Source organism: Eumetopias jubatus, unplaced genomic scaffold (assembly GCF_037043125.1).
Source record: "Eumetopias jubatus isolate StellerSeaLion01/CBP00866 unplaced genomic scaffold, mEumJub1_p1.0 scaffold_12, whole genome shotgun sequence".
Lineage (NCBI taxonomy): Eukaryota > Metazoa > Chordata > Mammalia > Carnivora > Otariidae > Eumetopias > Eumetopias jubatus.
This window is the reverse complement of record NW_028274818.1, coordinates 69,575,408-69,590,042: the sequence shown is the minus strand read 5'-3', so window position 1 is coordinate 69,590,042 and position 14,635 is coordinate 69,575,408. Positions and strand designations below refer to the sequence as shown.

General features: G+C 66.7%; 2 protein-coding genes across 2 annotated transcripts; both read right to left on the bottom strand.

The window, feature by feature from the left end:
* Nucleotides 1-468: 468 nt before the first annotated feature.
* On the bottom strand, nt 469-840 carry NHLRC4 (NHL repeat containing 4). Its single transcript, XM_028111522.2, has one exon. The coding sequence runs from the start codon at nt 838-840 to the stop codon at nt 469-471; it is 372 nt and encodes a 123-aa protein (XP_027967323.1).
* Nucleotides 841-3,819: 2,979 nt separating this feature from the next.
* On the bottom strand, nt 3,820-5,795 carry PRR35 (proline rich 35). The gene is made up of 2 exons (XM_028111520.2): nt 4,702-5,795; nt 3,820-4,453 (listed from the first exon to the last, which is right to left on the bottom strand). Exons 1-2 carry the CDS (start codon nt 5,793-5,795, stop codon nt 3,820-3,822), a joined length of 1,728 nt encoding a protein of 575 aa, XP_027967321.2.
* Between the last annotated feature and the right edge of the window lie 8,840 nt (nt 5,796-14,635).

Below are 14,635 nucleotides of genomic sequence, written 5' to 3'. Positions count from 1 at the left end.
CCTCCTTGCCTGCTTCTGTCTGATTAGGAGCCTGGGGCTGGGGCACCTGGCCCAAGAGCCTGCCTGGGTGAACACTGGTAGCTGCCCAGCACAAGGTCTGCAGGCTTCAGGGGCTGGGCCCAAAGCTCAGGCCTCCTGGGCCCTGACCCAGCAGGGCCAAGGCCTGAGTGGAAATGGGGGCCATGAGTGCTCGGGCAGCCTAAACTGGGGTGTGCAGAGGGCCCAACTTTGGAGGCTGGGAGGTGGCTGGTTTATGGCAGCGAACGAAGTCTGAATCATCTCCAAGAGGAAGGTAGGAGGCAACCCAGGACCTGGCCCAGCGGGAGCCCTGCAAACACACAAGGTCGGGGAGGCGTGGCCAGCAGTCCTGGAGGCCCCACCAACCTCCAGTGTTCCTCCCGTAGTGGGCTGGGGCCCTGGGGGCTCACCCACACCCCGTGAGGGGCTGCTCCCATCTGAGCCCTCGGGTCAGGCCCACTGCGAGCGGTACTGGTACACCTTGATGTCGCCGTCACCCGCATCTGCCACCACGAGCTGGCCCTGAGGCGCACAGGCCACTCCCAAGGGCCTCCTCAGCCCCTCGGACACCAGGCAGATGGGCGCGCCGACCCGAGGAAACAGGGTCACGTGGCCCTGCTGCTCATCCGCCACAATCACGCTGCCCTCCACGTCAGTGCATATGCCTGCCGGGTTGCCGAAGGTGTGCCCCGTCAGGCCCCCCAGGGAGCCCAGGGGCTGGCGGGCACTGCCGAACAGCCGCACATCCCCAAACTCCTCACTCACGGTGAGGCCGCCATCGGGGCCCGGGCCCACCCAGCAGGGGCCCTCCAGACCCAGCATGGAGGCTCGGGCCTGTGGCTCCAGGGCAGGGCTCAGCGCGAAGCTGTGCACGGCCCCAGGCACATAATCCGTCACCAGGAGGTGGCCGGTGGCATCCACAGCCAGCCCCCGGGGGGCCAGGAAGGTGCCCACCGTGACCCAGCGGCCTTGGGGGTCTCGGGCAGTGTGCCGAAGCGCGTACACAGCCCCACGGACAAGGTCGCTGACCACCACGAGCCCAGCAGCTGTCACAGCCACATCCTCTGGCACGAAGGCTCCAGCCCCTGGCCGGTGGCAGGGCAGATGGCAGATGGATCGTCCCTCGAGGTCCAGCACATGGACGCAGGGTGCAGCCCCAGCCGTCAGGAAAAGCAGGCCATCCCGGGAGCAGTGCAGACCCCGGGGTCCTCCTGCAGCCCCCACGGGCACTGGGATCCGCCCAAGCAGCCGGGGCCGGCAGGAGTGAGCGGGGTCTCCGGGTGGGTCCAGCTCGCAGAGCAGGCCCTGGGGGGCGGCCTGCCAGTGGGTCGGGAAGGCCCAGGAGGCCAGAGGACAGACAGGTGGGTGGCTAGGGATCACAGTCTCAGCTCCTCTGAGCCGAGGTCCTGCAGCTGGGCCCAGTGCGGCGCTGCAAGAGAAATAATGCCCACTAGGGGCCAAGCAGTGGTGACCCTTCTCCCCCTGCTCCCTCCCGGGGGTGCTGGCGTTCTCCTGTTTTATACAGGAGGAAACTGAGGCACCGTGTGGGGGCGGGGAGCGGCTGGCTTTAAGCCTAGGGTCACCAGGTCCTGAGTGCTGGCCTGGTCTGCAAGCCCAGCAACCAGCCATGTGTCTAGGTCCCATTTTTCCTCATGTGGCCCCTGGAACACAAGTCTGGGGAACATGGGACCTGTGAAGGTGGCTACGGGTTTTTCTCTGAGGCCTGCATGAGCTCCCAGGCATTGGGAGGTCCCGAGGTGTGTGTGTGTGGGGGGGGGCAGGGGGTAGAGGGGGATGGTGACAGATGGGCGGTATTTCTCAAACTCATCTGCCCAGGGAACCCTTCCTTCCTTCAGGCAAGGAAAGTGACCCTTCCTGGGGGGCAGCCCAAGGCTCTGCCCATTGCCCCCACAAAGCCCCTGGAAACTTCCAACCTCTGAAGGGTTAGGGAGAGGGGCTCTCTGAGCAGAGAGGTTGTGGGGGGCGTCTCCTACCTGGGGCTAGCCTCCCGGGGCCTTGCTCCGGCAGCAACAGCCTCTGTTGTTAGAAACCAGCCTGAGGGAGGGGCCACCTTGACGCAGCGGGCACGGGCAAGTGGGAGGGGCAGGTGAGATGCGGGCCAAGAACACGTTTGAGCAGTAGCCCAGGGAAGCTGTGTGGCGTCGTCACTCAGCTGCTAAACCCCCTAGGGGCACCCCAGTGCTGCCACATTCCTGCCTCGGGTCCTTTGCACTGGCCTCTGGGACATTCTTCCCACTGCCCCTGCATATCCGGATGCCACTCATGGTCAGCTCAGCCCACCCCTCTCCAGGGAGGCGCCCACACCCCTCCAAAACCTGCCATAATGCAATTCATGAATTCAGGAGGCACTGAACTAACATCCGTGTGAGTCCACCTCACCCACACTCCTCCAGTAGGACCGCAGGGTCAGGCCCTTGGGGAAGGGGTTGCACCCCTTACGTGTAGGCTGCATCACTCACCAGAGTCTGGGGTGGGGAATCTCCAAGGGGTTTATCCTACCCCTCAGAACTGGCAGGGTTGGGTCCTGTTTCTACACCTGTGAAACTGGGTTGATGCCCCCTAAGCTCACGTCTGCCTGGTGGTGATAAGAAATCTGGGTGCAGTAGACACATGGGGGTGCCAAGAGAGGGCCAAGGAGGAGCGGGTCTCCCTCGGACGCAGGACCTGGGGACTCTCCAGGAAGCCCCTGGAAGGGAGGGGTCAGCGCCTGTCTGTGACCCATAGTGCTTCCCACCTGGTTGGCCCACACCCCAGCTCTGGACTTGGCCTCTTAATGCCCCATGGTGGGGCGGATGGCCGATGCTATCTGCTGCCGAGCACAGTTAATGGGGCAGCTGTAGGTCCTGCTCCGACTGGCCCCAGCCCGGCTGGTCCAGCTCGGGGAGCCAGGCACAGGCTGGAACTGCCCTCCCTGGGGCCATTCCTGGGTGGGTACAGAGGTATGGCCAGCTCCCGGGGAGAGAAGCCATTAGCTGGGTCCAAGGGTCCCGCGGGCACCCCTCCCTGCCTGCCCCCTGCCCCCCGCCTATGGGAAGGGCCGAGTGTGGCCGTGCAGGGAGGGAGGCAGTGAGCTGTGAAGGCCACCCGATGCCTATCGTGGCTGCAGGGGCTGGCTGGGAGCCAGTGGAGGCTACGCCGGACAAACAGCCCTGGGCCACAGAATGTGGGGGCACCGCTTAACCATAGCGGGAGCAGCCTCCAGCGAGAATCTGACATCAGGGCTGCCCTGGCCAGACACGGGGGCTGGAGGCAGGCCCAGGGATCCCTGTCCACCAGCAGTGTGCTGGAACACGGGGACTAGCTCCCACCCACACCTGCCTCCCCACCTCTCCTGGTTCTACCCCCCTTGATGGAAAGCCCCCCGTTCTATTCCCTCCCCTGGGCGGGGGGCAGTCCACAGGAGGCAGGTCCGGGTCTGAAGGTGGATGCCTAGCAGGGTGGCCTGGGACACTGGCCACTCAGATGCAGAGGCCAGGGACATTTCCTTGGTGGAGAGTGTCCCAGTGGTGACGCTGGGGCAAGAAGGAGGCCCAGACAGGGTATGTGAAGATGGTTTCTATTTAAACGTTCACAACTGTGATCAGTAAGGAACTATGACTCTCTGCTGTCCCTTGTGGCCCCAGAGATAGGCCACAGCCGTGGCAGGTGAGGTCAGTCCATGGGCATGCTGGGCAGGCTCTAGGCCACACCCCGGGGCTGGGGCAGGTGGGGGGCTGGGCAGTGGACACGGGGTTGAAGGGCCCTGTCTGTTAAGAACAGAGGAGGCAGCAGATGCTGTGGTCAGACCTTGGCACCCGGGGGGCTCTGGAGGCTAGGAACAGCCTCAGGGGGCCAGGAGCCCCCAGGCCCGCCACGGGCACCCCAGCTGCTGCCAGGAATGAGAGGGTCCTCTGGGGCCTGAAGGGGCAGGCCCGGGGGTGGGACACTGGAGTCAGCCTCGCATTTGGTGGTGTGGCTAGAGAAAGGCTCAGCTGTTGTGGGGCCCAGTAGGCTAGGTGGCTCCGGGGTCCCCCGGGCTAGCGTGGGGCCCAACTCCAGCTGCCCCCAGGTCCCCACTGGCCCCTTGGGCCCCTTGGTGGGCGCCCGCTTCACAGAGAGGTCGAGGGGTGCATCCAGTGGCCGAACAGCCCGCTCTAGCGTCTGGTGGATGGTGAGCAGCTCCTGGCGGATCTTGCCAAGCTGCTCCCGCAGAGGCCGAGGGGCCAGGCCCCCGGCAGGCACCAACTGCCCCAGGCGCTGCTCTACCCTGGCGTAGTCACCAAGGGCCCGAGTCAGGTCCTCACCCACGTGCCCGGGGCCACCTGGCATCAGGCCCAGGGGCTGCTGGGGCAGGGGGGCTGCAGGGCCCGGGGTCTTGGGGTTGCCTGGCTCCTTGTCCTCAGGCCAGAGCATCACGGAGGGGCCAGTCCGAAGGCTAGGGGGTAGAAGCCGGTCAAGAGGCTGCACTGCCCACCCCCCCCCCAGAGCCCCCAGTCCCTGCCCCACACCCCCTGGCGACCCCTTTGCAGCCTGGCTGAGGGCCTTGGGATCCCCGAAGGATAGAGAGTCTGGCTCTCTGGCCTTGGTTTCTCCTCTGTGGCCTGAAGAATGGGGCCCAGCCACCCTGGCCAGCTCGCCTCCCACCCATCCCCACCCCCGTGGCCAGGGGCCCCTGACACCTACCTGCTCTGGGCACTGAACTTCACCGTGCTGGAGGGGGCCTTCAGGGGCTCCAACCTGCTTCCCAGGGGCAGCTTCCTCTTGGGGTCACTCTGGGCAGACCGCTCCAACTCCCCCTCTTGCCCTGAGTCCCTGGGAGCTCCACGGGGCCAGGGCCTGCCCAGCCCAGGTACTGGCACCTTCAGCGGCCCTGGGGCCAGAGTCCCAGGGGGCCCCTTCGGGGGGGCTAGGGGCTTGGCAGGGACAGCCTTGCCTGCCGGCAGCCCCAGTGTATGCTCCAGGAGCAGGGGATAGTACAAGCGGGGGACCAGGGCAGGGCGTTCAGGGGTCTGTGGGGACGGGAAAGCAGAGGCCGGGGGCAACAGGGGGCTGGCCGAGGCCAGAAAGGGCATGTGGGCTGTGGCGGCCAGGGAGGGCCCCAGGTAGGAGAAGAGACTGGGGCTCAGAGGGCAGTCGACACCTAGCAGGGACAGATGGAGGCTCTGGGCCTCAGGGAGCTCGCTGGGGGTGGGCGGGGGGTAGCAGGGGACCCCCCCACTCTCAGGGCCCGCTGCAGCCGCATCCACCACGGCTATGCCCCTCCGGCTCCCGCCCAGCCCTGGCTTCCACGCCTCGGCCAGGAGCCCCCCAAGGCCCACATCCTTCTGGGCAGCCTCCCGGGCCACGGGGGATGGCACCCCGGGGGACCCGTCAGCCCCCAGCTTCGGACCTCCGATGTGGCGGCGCAGCGACAGGACATGGGAGGCGGGGTTGGGCGTGGCAGGAGCAACGGGGAGCTGTGGTCCTCGGGGCTGGCTGCCGGGGTCTGGGGGGCCCAGGGGGCGGTCCGGGCTGGGCGCGCGGGGCCGGGGTGCGGCGGGGGCGCGGCGGCAGGCCCAGTCCGGGGATTCGAGCAGCAGGGAGAGGGAGTCCTTGCAGAGGCTGTACTTCATGTGGTTGTACAGGTGTGACTTCTCTAGGCAGGTGAACGGGCACTGGAAGCACTTGTAGTTGTAAGGCTTGCCCCACGGCCGCGGGATGTAGTGCGGCTTCTTGGGCTTCCGAGCCCGCGCCCGTGCCCCGGCGCCCAGGCGGCAGGAGCCCCCCTCGCGGGACATGGCGGCCTGCTAGTGGGCCGGCCCGGGCCCCATGGCCACCTGCGCACAGGGGGCCTTGGTCAGTGCCCACCCCCTGCCCGGCTCCCCACTGCCTTCTGCCCACAGCTCCCAAGGCTGTGAGGACAAGAGCTGGGGGCACAGGCACCCACCTCCATCCTGCAGCCTGCCCCCCACCGCCCTTGTGTGTGCGGCCCCTTGGCCTCCCCCCACCTCCTCCTTCAGCTCCATGCACTCGGCTAGGGTCGCCCCAGACGGCAGATCAAAATAAAAGACACCATCCGTTCAGTCTGACTTGGGTAAACAGCGAATACTTCCGTAGCAGAGGTATGTTCTAGCTAATGTTTGGAATGTATGCTAAAAAAAGCTTGTTGTTTCTCTGAAATGTAATGTTAACTAGGCATCCTGTATTTTATCATGTTCACCCCCCCACCCCAGGCCCGCCAGCCCCCAGCCAGCCCATTTCTGGGCTGATCCCACTCATGCCCGCCTGAGTCTCTGTCTGCCCGATGGCCATTTGCTGAGCGACTCCAAGCCAGGTATGGCTCCTGGGGACACCAGCCCTTCCTCGTCCCGCTCCCCTCCCACCCACCAGAGCCCTCCTCTGTGCTGAGGAGCCAGGATGAAAGCTGCCGCACTGAGAGACCAGCTCTGAGTCTCACGAACACCGTGTGCGCGTGTGTGTGTGCACGCACGTGTGTCTCTGCTCCGGCCGGGTGCCGGGTGGGCATGGGAGGTCTCTGAGGGGGTCAGCCTCGTGTGGGGCCAGGCCAGGCGGGGGGGCGTGGACGTCCCAGCATGGCCCCACGGCACAGCCACCTGCTCAGCCTCATCCATCTGGGTGGCTTCAGGCAGGTCAGCGGCCGAGCCTGCAGCGGCCAAGCTCAGCCAAGACCCTCCTCCCCCCACACCCCACACACTCGCTCGGAAGCCGCTCCACTCTCCATCTGGGCCACCACCTGGGCCATCCACCGCCCCAGTGAGCCTGCGTGGGGCACACGTTGAGTGTGTGCACACCGGCTTCGGGTGTGTGCACACAAGCGTTACAAGGCTCCAGATGAGCCCTTACCCAGCGCCTAGAGGGACAGCCTCTGCATGGCTGGGCCGACTCAGTAGAGTCAGCCACCAGAATGCATGGGGCCCAGGCACACACACACACACACACACACACACACACACACACACACACACACATCACTCAGAGTGGACACAGTGGTGGTGCACACGAAAGGACTCACAGCCCAGCCGCGGTGGCGAGTAGGCACCTGGACACATTCAAGGGAATGTGCACACACACCTGAGGACATACATGGTAACCGACACTCTTAGGGATACAGACACGCAGACACTCGCCCTGTTCCCCAGGACTCAGGGCTGGTCGGCGGGTCAAACAGGGCAGGGCTGGGGTGCAGTGCAGCCATGGGGCACAGGCTGTCCTTCCTGCTGGCCTTCAGGCTCTGCCGCCCCCAAACCCTGGGTGGGCACCCCCAGAGGGGTGGAGAGAGCTGCCCATCTGAAGGGGCCCTTCAAAGGGGAATCAGCATGGCAACCACCAGGGCACCGGGTGGCGGGGTGGAGAAAGCAGATGAGGACTGACTGGTTTGCGGGTGTCCATGTCTTGGAGGGGATGGGGCTCAGAGAAGAGGGTGGGGTTTGGGAGGAGGGTGTTGGGCTCAGGAAAGAGCCTGGGGCTCCCCGAGGGGCTGCAGACCCTCTTGGACTTGGTGGTGGGGGCAGAGGTGGGCCCCATCCCTGTCTCCTGAGCCCTCCCCAAGATGCAGATGACAAATGGGCCTGTGTGCTTGGGAGACAGAGGCGGCTGCACTGGGGCCATCGATCACCCGGCCCTGGGAGCCACACAGCTGTGCCACCTGGTGCCACCGCCCATCCCACCTCCCAGTCAGGCCCCTGGAGTCAGGAGGAGGCAAGCTCCTCCCGTGCTCCCTCTTCCTATCAGTCACCTGGGTGTGTGTGGGGGGGGACTGTTCAGGCGCCATCTTGGCAGCTACTGACCCCACGGGGACCCAGAGGACGCCTGGCACCCACCCAGCATGCTTGTGCACAAGCAGAGGACGCTCCTGGACACCAGCATGCACCCACAGACACCCCAAAGCACATTCATTTGCACACATGTCCCCACGCGTGACTGGGTGTGCGCTCCTAGGGCAGCCTGCACCCCCTGTATACTGACCCACACACCTGAGCCTGCCAACCTTTCCCTGTCCAGGAGAGAACTGGTGTCCAGACAGGAGAAGAAGGCCCCACTCCAGGGTGGGAGAGAAGGCACCCAGTGCCTGGAGCCGCCAGCGGGGGGATTAGAGCCCTCCCATCCCCCTGACCACCTAAGACTTGGCCAGCGCCCCACAGGGCTTGGTAGAGAGGGGGTGACCAGGCTCCTCCTTGGCTGAGGTCGAGACCCCAACTCCCGCCCCCTCCCCGGCGCACCGCACCCCCGGAGGGAGCTCGCCCTCCTACAGGGAGAGGGCTGCTGCGCCCGGGGTTGGGGGGGGGCCCTGTGAGCAGAAGTGGGGGACATGGGGGCTGGGGCTGCCCCGCCCGCGCCTGGACACTCCTGGAGTCTCGTCGCCCCTGTGCCCCTCGAGTCCACCCCGGCCCCGCGCGGCCCCCAAACTTCGCTGGACGCGCCGCCGCTGGCGCCCGCCCGCCCCACCTGCGCGCCGGCGGGATCCGAGCCCGAGGCGCCCCGCGAAGTCTGCTCGAGGCCCCGAGGACGCGGCGGAAACTTCCCTTCCCAGCGCCGCCGGGTGCCAGCCGCGATCCCGGACCCCGGGGGACCGGCTCGGGCCCTCGGGGCAGCGACAGGGACTCCCGCAGGGGAAACTGAGGCCCGGCGCTGGGAGCGGCCCCCCGCGCGGTCTGCGGTCACTCACTCGGCAGCTGGTCCCGAAGCCTCCACCGCCGACCGCACGCGTCCCCCCGACGCCGACTCGCACCCACCGAAGTTGGCGGCGGGACCGCCGCGCGTGCGCCACGGCGCGCTGGGGCTCGGGGGCGCTGCGACCTCCGACCCGGGCTCACGGGGGGAGGGGACTCGCCACCGCGGGGAGCGGTCTCCCCGGGGGCACCCCAGGTGCTCCCCGCCCTCAGCCGCCCCCTCGCGCGCACTCACCTGGCGCGCCAGGACCCGCTTGCTCAGCCCTCTCCGCAGCGCCGGCACCTCCTGGGTGGAACGGTGGCCGGTGAGACCGGTGGTAGCGCCCGAGCGGCAGGGACGGGCGGGTAGCGGTGTGGACGCGGGGAGTGGAGGCGCAGGTGTGCGGCCGAATGAGGGGCGCCTGGCACCGTCCCCACCCCCGTCGCCTGCAGGCTGCTGCGGGGGTGCGCAGCGGCGGCCAGGTCTCCCGGGGTCCCCGCAGCGGTGTGACGGGGTGTCAGCGGCTGAGGGCGCAGGGAGAGGCGCCGTCAGCACTCATCCGTCAGGGCAGGGCTCTGGCCCCTGACAGCCGCCCTCCTGAGCCAAGGCCTGGGGGCTGAGCCCTGGGACAGGGGGAGCTGTGGGGCACACAGCCAGCCTGGGGACGGCTGCAGCCCAGCCTGCGATGGGGCAAGAACCCAGACCAGCCAAGAGACAGAGCCCCAGGAGGGCTGGAGCCTGGAGCCCGCCGGCAGAGCCCAGGGCACAGACAGCAAATCTCCTCCCCTTGCCAGCTCTCCTCGGCCAAGCCTTGACTCCAGGGCCATTTCCTCTTCTCCAAACAGAAGGCTGAAGGGACCTACACTCACTGAAGCCCTGCCCTGCCCTGCCCTGCCCACCGATGGGTCCAGGCTCAGGAAAGGATGGTCACCATGGGCTCACTTACCCCTTTCTGGAAACACTACCTCCCCGCCCTGACAGGTGCCCAGGCCCTGCATCTCTGCTGTTTGCAGGAGGGCTCTGCATCTCCCCTGGGAGGACCTGGGGGGGTAGGGGTGGGGGGAGGGGCAGGGAAAGACCCGAGTGTCCAGGACCCTCCATAAAACCCCTGCCACTAATGTCCTCAGGGCCAGACCTGTTTCCAGCCCACCTCCCAAAGTATGCCAAATTCCATGTTGCTCCCGGAGCTGCCAAAACCTCATGGTCAGGGGGTCCCACTTCTCAGCTAGGTCCTAGTAGAAATTCATCTGACCGGCAAGTTCTATTTCAGACGTGAACACAGACATGCTGGGGCAGGGCCAGATTCTGTCTCTCTCAGGGAGTCTTGCCTTTGTTTGGGGGGAAGGCATCTGAACCCAGAGATGTGTGATGGTACCATTTCAGGCACAGGATGGGGTCTGCAGCGGGAGGGGTGGGTGCTGCTCCAGGCCAGCTCTGTGGAGGATCTCTTTTACCCCGCCCTCCCCCCCCCGCCGCAGGCTCAGCTCCAGGCTTCCGGGGTATTCTCCACTAAATCTGGGGGGCAGGGGTACCTTGGGGAAGGAAGGAGTATCCTCTAGGGGCCCCTGAGTGTTGCACCTCAAGGCGGGCAGCGAGCGGAGAGCCCTGGATCCGGAGTCCAGCACCTCCTGGGCCCCGTGAACCTGGCCTCAGTTTCCCCATCTGTGCAGGAGGGTGACCGGCCCATGGCTCAGTTGTTGGCATGGGTCTCCTGGGGCTCTGCTCAACTGTGAGAGGCATTCATAAGGAACAGGACCCTGGGGTTCTGGGGGTGCCCAGGGCGAAGATGCCAGTTGGAGGGCGAGTGTCTCCTTCTTGGCACAGTGCCACCTTCCTTGACACCACCCGAGGGGACTCGCTTCTCCTCCTCAAGTGCAAAGGCTAGGGCTGGGGGCTGGGTGGCACAGCACGCCAGCCTTCTCTCTGCCCGCCTGGCTGGCCCAGCTGACCAGCTGACCGTGCAGGCGGCCCCAGGCCGGGAGACAGCTTGAACGGCCGTCACGCCAGCAGCCCTGTGGAGAGTAGAGGCCAGGAGGCCTGCTCCTTCTGCACACAGGCCCCTGGATGTGCTGAGCCAGGCCTGGGTCCCCTCATCACGGGCCCGGTCCAGAGGGGGCAAGGGCACAGGCTACCCGGAGACGGTGTGGGGTCCAGGGACTCCTGGATCCCAGGCCTCGGCCTCTTGGTCCCAGAGATGTCTCCTTGCTTCCCCACACCCCTCCGGCTGAGCCCTCTGAGGGCCTGGGAGGGGCCACAGCTGCCGGCACAGGGTACGGACTCGCCGGAGGCTGTTGCCATTGTTCAGGGGAAGGAAGGTGATGGACCAGAAAGCCCTCGTTGCTGGGAACCCTGCCTTTCGGAGTGCCGAGAGGACAGCCGGTGAAGCCCACGTGAGCCCCCGGAAGGAGGGAGGAAGCCGGGACTCCAGGTGGCAGGACAAGCAAGAAGAGTCCCCGGGAGGACGCGCCTCAGCACCAGCCATGGAGGCCACCCCATGCATGGGCTTTTCCAGAAGTTTAAGAGGAGAAGTGGCGGCACCTCCAGAGGGACTCAGCACCTAGGGGTGTGACCTGCGCGTGCTTCTGGGCTTCCAGGAGGGGTCTGTGCAGGGGTGGGCCCGAGAGCCCAGCTGGGTGGCCGCAACCCAATGGACTTTGCATGGGAGTGTGAGCCAGGCCTGCCCCCCAGGGGCACAGGTGACTGTCCCCGGCACCTGCAGCCAGGCAAGGCTGGGACATCGATGCTGGCCCCCTGCAGCCCTGTGCCCTCTGCCCAAGGCCCATCTGCTCCCTCATCACTGGCACATCTTCCAACTCAGGAGTGGGGGTGGGGATGGGTCATAACCCTCCTGCTGGGACCCACCCCATACATGTTGGGGGGAGCTTGGGCCTGGAGAATTGGCCCCTGCCCCCTGAAGCAGGACAGGGACCCCCCCCCCCTTGGCTTTGGGGCTTGGTCAGCCGTGTGGCTCTGAGCTCTGGGACTCCTGCCTTGTTCTCCTCACAGGCGGGGGCGGGTAGGAGACTCGGTCTCTGGGAGCTTCTGGCACCAGCGGGGTTCTGGGGAGCCTCCTCCTCAGCTGGTCCTGGTGCAGGGTGCAGTGGGGATCCCTGGCCCCTCCCTCTGACCCCAGCCAGAGCCTCATTTTGGCCATTAACCTCTGCCTGGCTTGCCCACGGCAGTCCGCCTGTCAACTCCATTAATGCTGGTATATGCGTGCAGGGGGGCGTGGTCAGGATAGATGCGCAACCGGGGAAGGCGGGGAGCAGTGAGCAGGGCCCCCAGCAGGCCTGTCTCACCTCCTCAGAGTCCACACACAGCCCTCGCCAAGACAGGTACAGTGGCCGGGCAGACACCGGGAGGGGCTGAGGCCCCAGGCAGGGTCTAGGAGCCTCTGGGAGAGGTGAGCACCGTGCAGGAGACCCCTGGGCCCAGAACATGGATCATCCTGGGTACTTCTTCCTTCTTGTCTCTTCGAGGTGGCCTCAGGGACTCCTGGCTCGGAGGGCTGGGCCCAGGGCTTGGGCCAAAGGAGGCAGGGTCCCACCTGAGGGTCCTGGATGCCAGCCTGAGGCTGCTGACCCCGCAAGCACTGTGGGGTCACGGGAGATTCCTGGCAGGCTTGTGCGGGAAGCCGTGGAACCAGGGATGGGCAGGGATGTGAACAGGTTTGTGGGTCCCCGCTGCAGGTTAGTGAGGGTAGGGCACATGCAGAGCCTGGGGAATTCTCAGGGAATCTGTGAGGGGGCCATCCAAACAGGCCCAGGGACGTGGGGTGGACCAGGCCCACCCCGAGGGAGGAGGCCCAGCTGGGAAGCTCCTGGCACCGGGGGACCCCAGGAGAAGCCCTCCGGCCACAGCTCTCCTGGGCCCGTGGATGACGACTCTCTGCCCACATGAGCTTTGCTGCGCCCTCCCTCACCAGCTGCAGGCTACCCGTTCTGGAGGCCCCCGTGGCCCCTCCCGCGGCTCTGTCCCCGGACATGTTAGGTCCTTGGCCACCCTGGGGTGGGGTGTGGGGTGTGGGGTGACTCTCTGTGTGCCTCAGGCCACTCCCTGGAGGGACAGGGAAGGGCTGTGTGCCGCAGGAGTGAGCTCCCTGTCATGGGAGGCATGCGAGCCGGGGCAGGGGCCTTTCGACTCACAGAGAGCAGTGTGGCCAGACGGGTGGGATGAGAGGCTCAGGCCGCCTGAACCCCCACCCGCTTGCAAGCCCGCGTTGGCCGGGCAGCGCCTGGGGCCGACAGCAGCCATATGTTGGGAGAGAAGCCGTGTGCGTTGCTCCGCGGCCCCCGGGGCCTGGCCTTCCTGGGCCTGTCACACATGATTTTCCCTGCCTGAGTGGCAGGCCAGCCAACAGGCGGGGCAGGTGGGGGCTGCGGAGCCGGCTCCAGGTCTCCCCACAGCTCGCAACACCGGACTGCAGCTCTGGGGCAGAGCCAAGCGCCGGGCCTGGAGCTCAGGACCCCCAGCCTCTTGCCGGACGCTCTGCCCTGTTGCAGTCACCAACCCCCCCACCCCCCCACCCCCTGGGGCCGGATCAAGGTTGGGGGCCCTGAGAGGAGCCCCGGTTGGCTGGCGAGGAACAACCTTCCTGCTCAGTCGTGGGCCAGCGGCCAGGGGTGCACGCGGGCTGTGTGGGCGCCCGGGGCGGGCGGGAGAGCGCCCGGAGCCTCGGCCCTGTCAGCCCAGCGCCCACAGCCGTGCGGAGGGAGGCAGGAGGCCGCGGCTAATTTGTACACTAAGTGCTTCTGACAGGGACGCCTCACAAGTGAGAACACACCGCCGCCCGCCTGGAAAAGGCCGCGGTGGCTGAGTGGGCAGGGAGGCGGCCTGGACGACAGGCCGGGAGAGAGGGCCGTGGGCGGCACGGGGCCAAGCCAGCCAAGCCAGCAGGCAGAGAGGGGCAGGAGGGCCCAGGACCAGGAGCCCCAGTGGCCAGAAGGCAGGAGACCTAGCAGGCTGAGGTGGGAAGCGGGGGCCCACCAGTGAGGAGGGGGACAGCCCCTGGCCTTGTGCCTGCTCCCCATTTTGGCAGCCCTGGGAGCCATGAGCCGCCAGTCAGGGCCAAGGGCTTGGCAGGTAAGTCCCTGCCCCGGCCAGGCTGGCCGGTCCCCCATCCTCTCTCCACACCACCAGCCGCCTCCCCAGGGGCCCCCTGACCCAGGCCAAGCTCCCCCCTCGGCCCCTTGCCAGCACCCTCCGTGAGCTCCCAAGTCATAACTAAGGGTGTGGTCTAGGGTCCCCCAACTCCTCCTCGCACACTGTGTGCCCTTTGGGGCTGGGGACACCTGGCCCCTCTTCCCAGCCTCCCAGCTGTGTCCCTGCTAAAGCCCCCTCCCCTGCATGCGAGGGTCCCAGGGGAGGGGGTGGGCACGCAGTCCCCTGCCCCCAGTGGAGACCCCTGCCTGGCCTGACACCACAAGGACTGCGGGAAGCCGCTGTTCCCACATCTTGCTTCCTGAGCCTTCCCCGGGAGGATCGTGGGTCCAGGCTGCCAGGACGCCCTGGGGTGCCAGGGCCAGCCCTGCGCCAACTCCAGGTGGACGTGCCCCAGCCCCCCCCCCACCACGGGATGAGGTGCAGTGTGGCCGGCGCAGGGCACCCGTGAGATGTGCTGTGGCAGCTATGGCTGCTGCCCGAGGCCCGCCCGGAGCGCACACTGCTGGTACCTTTAATTGCTTTCACATTCAATGGGCTGGACTGTGACAGGCGTCTTACAGCCGCCCGAGCACGGGGATGGTGGGGACGCGGGCTGGCCGGCTGGGGCCAAGGAGGAGCGGACAGCCACCAACCAGCCCGGATGGAAACTTTTCTCCCTGTGCAGCCCCCTCGCTCCATCTGCTCCCGCCTAATGACCCTGACAGATTCAGACAGCAACCCCCCGCCCCGAGAGCAGATGTCGCACAAGGAGCAACCGCGCACCTGCTGTTCTTCTGCTTGCGTGGGGACCAGTCTGCTGACCGCT

Bases quoted from the DNA above. Each gene is read 5' to 3' on its own strand.
- PRR35 (XM_028111520.2), bottom strand. From the start codon at position 5,795: ATGTCCCGCGAGGGGGGCTCCTGCCGCCTGGGCGCCGGGGCACGGGCG. The intron at 4,454-4,701 runs GTAGGTGTCAGG...TCTACCCCCTAG, and splicing joins AAGTTCAGTGCCCAGAGCAG to CCTTCGGACTGGCCCCTCCG.
- NHLRC4 (XM_028111522.2), bottom strand. From the start codon at position 840: ATGCTGGGTCTGGAGGGCCCCTGCTGGGTGGGCCCGGGCCCCGATGGC.